The sequence below is a fragment of the Simochromis diagramma genome, unplaced genomic scaffold (genome assembly GCF_900408965.1).
Source record: "Simochromis diagramma unplaced genomic scaffold, fSimDia1.1 OVJJ01000320.1, whole genome shotgun sequence".
NCBI lineage: Eukaryota > Metazoa > Chordata > Actinopteri > Cichliformes > Cichlidae > Simochromis > Simochromis diagramma.
The window spans coordinates 11,890,243-11,897,249 of record NW_024386773.1 but is presented as its reverse complement, the minus strand read 5'-3'; the positions used below and the strand labels follow the sequence as shown (position 1 = coordinate 11,897,249).

Below are 7,007 nucleotides of genomic sequence, written 5' to 3'. Positions count from 1 at the left end.
TCCATCTATTGGGGAAAAATTAAAGCCATACTGGCCATACTGAAAATGTTCCTCCATGCATTATCTAAAGACAGCTGCTGAGATGAATGAAAATGTTATAAATTATTAATGCAGTTAAAGGTGAATTAGGCTGGGTTGTTTATGGGGCCAGTTATTATTAAGATTTTTTTTTAAAACAATGGTGAGATTTGGTGATGGGATTAAGAGTGTTCTCTTCGTTGCAGGTGTAGTTTTTATAATTTAGCTGATCAGGAAAGGCTCTCCCTGTCTCTGCAGCGTGGGCTCCTTTCTCATGGAGCCTCCACAGTAGGCGCAACGTCTCTACTTGAATCTGTAGGCTCTCTGCCTGGGACTAAATTATAGGCTCAGTCTGCAACATTTTTACACTAAATGCAGGTTAATGACAACAGGTATATATAACCCCTCTCCACCGCCCATCCCCCCCCTCCCCTTCCCCCTCCCCTCCGTGTTTTACGGCTTGGCTATTATTCAAGCCGCAGTCGCACCTGCGCCCGAGTATCCCGGAGTGGACCCCGTCCTGCGCCCTATTCAGCTTGGGATGGCTGTAGGAAGTGATGCATTGACAGTCTTTTGTGTTGCAACCTGCACCGTAATCTGTTTTGCAACTGAAAAAACATCCGAAATAAAACTCTAACGTAGCGTTCAGGACCCCTACCTTGGCTCTTTTTTTTTTTTTTTTTTGCCCCCTCCACCTTTGAGTGGCTTTGCCGCATAATAAGAGCGACCAGGTAGCTTTTCACGGCGCATAATGTGTCCCGCTACAGGGAGTCCACGTGGGGTAAACAAACAGGGACCTGACAGAGTGACCCAGATTAAGTTAGGCTAAAGATGGAGAAGTAAAGGGAGATTATACACACTGACTTTTTTTTTTTTAACGAGAAGGCAACCCAACAGTAAACGGAGTAGCCAACCAGAATGAGCAGACTTTAAGAATCAGAATAAGCCTTAAGGGATATATTTGAAATATATAGGCATTTTTATAGTACTCAAATTACTTCCATCTTGTTACTTTTTCCAACACTACATGAGCTCAACTTTACATTTAAAACAAGACCTATACCCCGTCCCAAAATACATTCCCCTTTCATTCCTTTGCCATCATGACATGAGGAGGGTTTTTTTTTCTTTAATGGATTCTGGAAGAGAAGGCATCCTGAAGGTGGGGAGGGAGCACAGGGCAGAAGAAAGAGAAGGACACAAGGGTCATCACGGCTCTTTGTGGTAGGATGGATGGAGGAGAGGGTGGAGAGGAGGTGGATGAGGAGGGGCAATAAACTTTGGCACAGATGAGGGTCACAGGGGTGCAGAGGTGCCTCAGAGGTCCTGGGAGCTGCTTTCTTTCTTTTTTTGTAAATTTTAAATACCTCCACATCCACGTCGATGCGATGGATAGGTGGATTTTTCCAAGCAAAACGTGAAGTGATTTCACTCAGGTTATAAATTTTGGTTGAAGGTTACGTGCTGCCTGAGCTAAAGCATCTATTCAACAAACAAAAAAAGATGCGCTATATTACACTTATTTTCATAAACTGACTACACCCAGGTGGAGCAACACTGTGGTGGTATAGTTTGAGTTTTGTCCTGTCATGCTTAAACAACACCGCTCTCTCTCTCTCTCTCTCTCTCTCTCACACACACACACACACACACACACACACACACACACACACACACACACACACACATGAAGGAAGCAGTCCTACTGGGGTTTTGTCCCAATCTGTGGTCTGTGGGTTCAAAGCTTCTTGCATGGGGAGGAGAGCCCTTACACAGCATATTAAGCAGGAGTTAATTATATGCCAGTCTAAGTGACAAAGGGAAAGAAAAGCCTTCTTCTGAATGGCAAGACAAGAAAAGAGAAAAGTCATTATGCTGCCCACTTCTTTGCATTTGAAAAACTCTGTTCTTATTTTGGTATTTCCATTCGCCACAGAAAAATGGTGACCACATTACAGACGAGCAACAACACTATCTTGATATTACTGCCATCTGACTTATTACATTAGATTTTTTTCTTTTTTGACACGCACTCGCTCTGGTTTGGTGAAAGGAGACGTGTTTTGCTTCGCAAAGCCTTTGGTCTGAAAGAAGAAAGAGGATAATGCCCATTTTGAGCATATCAGAGCAGGTCAGTGTGCTTTAGATTTGGTCATTTTGTCAAGCAAGATTACAGTGTAACCACTAAAGCTTTGCAGTAAATCCTTTAAAATGAGCACCATTCAAGTCTTTTAGAAGGCATTATCTTTAAAAGGGTGAACTTTTACTACTTTTTATAGAGCCCATCTCTGTCAGTTGCATCTATAGGTGGCCTCTTAAGTGTACATGGGCGAGGTAAAATAAGTTTGTTTTGCACTAACATGTGCATGTGTATGTGCATTTATTTATAAGTGTAATTCTTCTTTTTGTCCTCTCTCAGCATCGATGCTTCTGCAAACACCTTATGTGACCCCTCTGTGGAAACAGAGCTATTGTTTCAAATCACAAATCTGGATATGCCAGAGTGCAAATCAGTAGTCCCTCAGTAAAACTTCCCCTTGCCTTGGAGCAAATGAGTCAGCTTCAGTATCACTGCCAGGCTGTAGTGGCTGCCCGTGAGTCTGCTGTGCCATGCCACAACACCGCAACGCCAATATAGTCTAAGCACACTGGGGCCCCTGGATCAAAATTAGCCACTGGAGAAAGTAAAGGTAGTGACAACATCTTAGAAAGCCAGCTCTGTAATGTAAATCAGCTTTTCGGGCTTATCAAGAAAAAAGAAGAAGAATCGATTAAATGACAAATTATTTTGATCAAAGGAGGAGAAATCTGTGTAACCAGTAGTTATTAGGACGTGACACTGGTATTCTAATATTTCAGTTTTAAAAGTTTGCCTGTAGTGACTTCATTACAAGTTGCAGTCAGTTATAAATCAGTTAGCTGGTTTGGCTCGTTCGCGCGGTGCTTTTATTTAATGACGTTATGGTTACTACAGCTCACGCGCCTGTAAGGAAAACCGAATGCCTTAGTTTTGACCTTTTGACTGGGACTATGGTTGGGCGCATTTTCACGATTTCACGACAAAACATGAACAATAACGTAAACTGCGACTTATGGTCAACTTACCAAAATTCATAACGTTTCTTTTAATCAGTCGCTCGGTGTTTAGAGGTGAAGTTTGAACAGGTGTACATCTCTGGTTCTCCTCGTCCCGGCGGAAGGATACCTCGTGGAGTCCCAGGATACAGCAATAATCGCAAGTTTATTACAGGGAGGAAATATACTTTTCTTTTCCGTTTTCTCTAATTTTACTCCAGTCTGAGGGGAAAAAGACTTTCTGCTTAAACTATTCTTGACTCATGTTCACACCACCATCTACCACTGCGTTTCCACAGTGCCCACTGACCACAGAGAGCCAGTCCAGCCAGTTTCGCTGCTCATCGACTTAGCAGACCGCTCAAACCCATAACACATAACTGCTATGAGGTTTTAATAATAATAAAAACAATTAGATGGAAACAGTCTGTGGGATTAAAAACACTGATGATTTAGGACCAGAGCCTTCAGCTTGGTCGTTTGGACAGACCAAATTTGAATAATTTGGAAGAGTAATTCGATTTAAGCCCTCGCGGGAGTGACAGATTAAGTAGCCTACAGCAAGCAACGCTATCAGGTCTTCGTTTGCAGAGAATTAAATTTAAAGAGCCTACAGTGTCTGCCCACGCTCCTCATGTTCTACTGCACTCTACTGGAGAAACGGAGTCACTGCATTAACTCACCAGACAAAAAGACTGCTTGTAGCAAGGACAAATATTAAATCCTCTTTATATACAATTTTGTTTGTTAACCTAGATCCATGTTTAACGCATAATTCACTCTTCAACACATGAGCACTACAAAAAACAACAACTCCATATTGCTCATTTGAGCATATGTGGAACAAAACTGCATCACACAACAAGAAACATGCAACAGAAAAGCTGGACCACAAACATTCTGCATCCATCCCAAACTCAACATGTTTATTCATAAAATGGTAAAATATAGCACATATGTATAAAAATGTAGAAAATTGTACACAAAATATAACACTTGGGCTTTTGTCTAATATAGTTATTGCTGCTATTTTAATTTTCGGTAGCTACAGGTGATATTCTTTTGCCAGCAAAAAAGTCAGAATGAAAGGTGACAGTTACATAAAAAAATACACACATAGAAGGCGACATCCATGAAGTTCATTAATATAAAAAGACAATTTTTTTTTTTACAAAACATTTCATACATTCTAAAGCATAGCACTATCAGTCAATGTTCATGCCCTTATTTCTAGTGTTAGTGTTGTGTTAAAAATAGACTATTTGTGCATGTTTTTCTCATTTGTAGATGTCTTTGGTAGATTGTACTCTCCCCCCGTTCCTGCTAATGCTTAGTAAACTTTACAGTGGCATCATTATTATTATGAGCTGAAAAGTCATGTGAAATGCTTCATCAATACTTTAATGTGGCTTTGCTGAGTGTAGGCACGGTCAGGTGTGTTCTTGAATGACTATTTAAAAAAAAAATACTGCAAATATTCTTTATTGTCAAAAAAAAAACAAGAGGTTCATGTTATTAGTAATAAGAGACGGAGACACACAGTGCTGCAGTCAGTGCAAAGCCACAGTATAAAATTAGTTCTCGTATAAAGCGCTGCAGCCTACTTCTGCATCATACAGCTCAAAAGTTGCACAAAAGTACCTCAGTGTGCCAAGAAAATGAAGATTTTACAACAGTGGTAGCAATTATTTATTTAAAAAAAACCCACTCATGCCGATGCCCTGTTGTGGACTATTAACGCAGCATTTTTCATGCAACTCCTCTTTGGGATTAGAGCCAAAGTGCAGCAGCACCGTACTCTGAATGTACCTCAGATTCTCAACAGTTAGGCAACTATTAATAATCTGTACAGACCAGCTGAGTCAATTTGTATCCAGTAGCTTGAATACCCGCCATACTCAGCTGAGTCACATATGAGCTGTAGGTGAGGTTAACTTTGAGTAAAGGGATGTTTGAGTATATTACACATATTGACATGTAGTGGGGATTGTGGATACGTGTTATGTTCGAGCTTTGCTCACTGTATGAACCTCAGTTATAAACACAAATGGAAAAAAATACATACACAGCTGCTTTAAGAATAATTACAGTAAACATGTGGAGTGCAAACTCTCTGTCTGGAAAGGCAATTACAACATACATGTAATATGAACACCAAAGATTCAAACACATCCTGAGTGTCTCTGTGCGGTCACGTGCAGGGGAAAGTGTGTTTGTGTGGGAATACTGACATTGCTCTGGTAGCATACTGTGTTGCTCCTGATAAGGAAGAAATCCTCAGCGATAAGGAAAAATGATTTCACGATCACTAAAAGCATTTTTTCTCTTAACTTGTCAAACATTTTACTATGACATCCCTCAGCATTAGCCTTCAGAAACCAAGCAGTCCATTAAGACAGGGGTATTACCTAATGTCACATACATGACACGCTGTATAAACTTATTTACATGTTTCCTTCTGTGCTCCATACGTGACTGGAATGCCCGTTCAGAAAGAAGTTCAGCGTCATTCAGGCAAACAGCTCCGTGTGCAGGCACAGAAAAACACAGAGTACCGAGGGCAGCGGGAGATAACTGCGAGACGCTGATCAGGCACCTTTGGTTTTAAGGTTTTTGGGTGAGGATTTGTAAAATTTCGACCTGTGTGGAGGGATCACAATAGTAGCTTGGTCTCAACTAAAATTTTCCAGAGAAGTATTAAAAGATGCTCGCCAGCTCGGGATCCTGGTTTTAAAAATACGGAAGATGTTCAGTTTACATATAAAAGCATACAGGTATAAAACAGCACAGATTTTTATTCTGTTTTAAAACTTTTTCTGTTTTTACACAACTCAGTTTTCTTATAATGTACGAGAGAAAAATCATGTTAAGGGACAGAATTTGTTTTCTCTTCTGAAACCTCAGGCTGGTTGCATTTAACCTGGTAAAGGCCAGAGTGTGATTGTTAGCTGCCAAGGAGTTGTCTTCTAAGACAGTGTATTCAGGTACTTATTCTCCCCAGCTAGTGAGGTTAGCATGGATGTCATGTCGCCCACAGCCATGTTAGACAGGCCAGACCCTGCAGCCAAGCTGACAGAAGTCTGGGGTGTGGTGAGGCGGGATGAGGCCTGGGACGAAGATCCCGGTTGATCTTGGATGGGATTGTTGACATCGCTGAACGACGAAGAGTCGGCATCGTCGATGATGGAAGTGAAGTCTATGCGAGCATTGTCCAAGTCCAAGTTTTCTAGGGCGTTTGAAATGGGGCCAGACTCAGGATAGTTAGCCAAAGGGGTGGACTTTGTGCCACCTACTGGGTCCAGACTGGACCCCATACTGTGCTGCTGGTTAAGACAAGGCCCGTTTTGAGCGTCCATGTTTTTCTCCATACCGATGTTTATCTGACCCGAGTAGTATACGTTGTTGTTGTTGTTGGAAGGAGAGAACATTTCATTCTGGGGATGCTGTGGATGCTGGACAGGAGGAAGTCGAACGCCTCGCCTGGGACTGGAAGTGGAATGGACAGGGCTCAGGTGTGGTGGGCTGCCAAGGTAGCCTCCTCCCACCTGTGACAGACTACTCTGGCGGCTGAGAGGTTTTCGGCCCTGAGGAGGTCTGGGGACCACCATTTCCTGGTTATAACATGAACCTTGGAGACCTGCCATCTGCTGGTCTTTAGGTGTTACTGAGCTTGGCACACGGCTGTGGGCCTGAGGACTCATGACCAGGTTCTGGTTGGGGTAAGGATAGGTCTGGCTGGAATAAAGATTTTGGTTTTGGTGCTGTGGACTGTGTTGGATCATCGCTGCCTGACCACTCAGATCCATATTGTCAGAGAGAGGAGAAGGTTTTAATCCACTCTGCTGCTGCTCTTGCTGCTGTTCCCACATGAGTGCTTGCTGGGACTGCACATAATTCCTCACCATCATCTCCTT

General features: G+C 42.2%; 1 protein-coding gene across 1 annotated transcript in view; it reads right to left on the bottom strand.

Annotated features, from left to right (window-relative positions):
- Nucleotides 1–3,991: 3,991 nt before the first annotated feature.
- gli1 (GLI family zinc finger 1) overlaps nucleotides 3,992–7,007 on the bottom strand; it is a 52,912-nt gene continuing 49,896 nt past the window's right edge. The window contains 1 exon segment of the mRNA XM_040008400.1: nucleotides 3,992–7,007. Within this exon segment, the coding sequence (XP_039864334.1) occupies nucleotides 6,060–7,007 (948 nt within the window). The 3' untranslated portion in view covers nucleotides 3,992–6,059.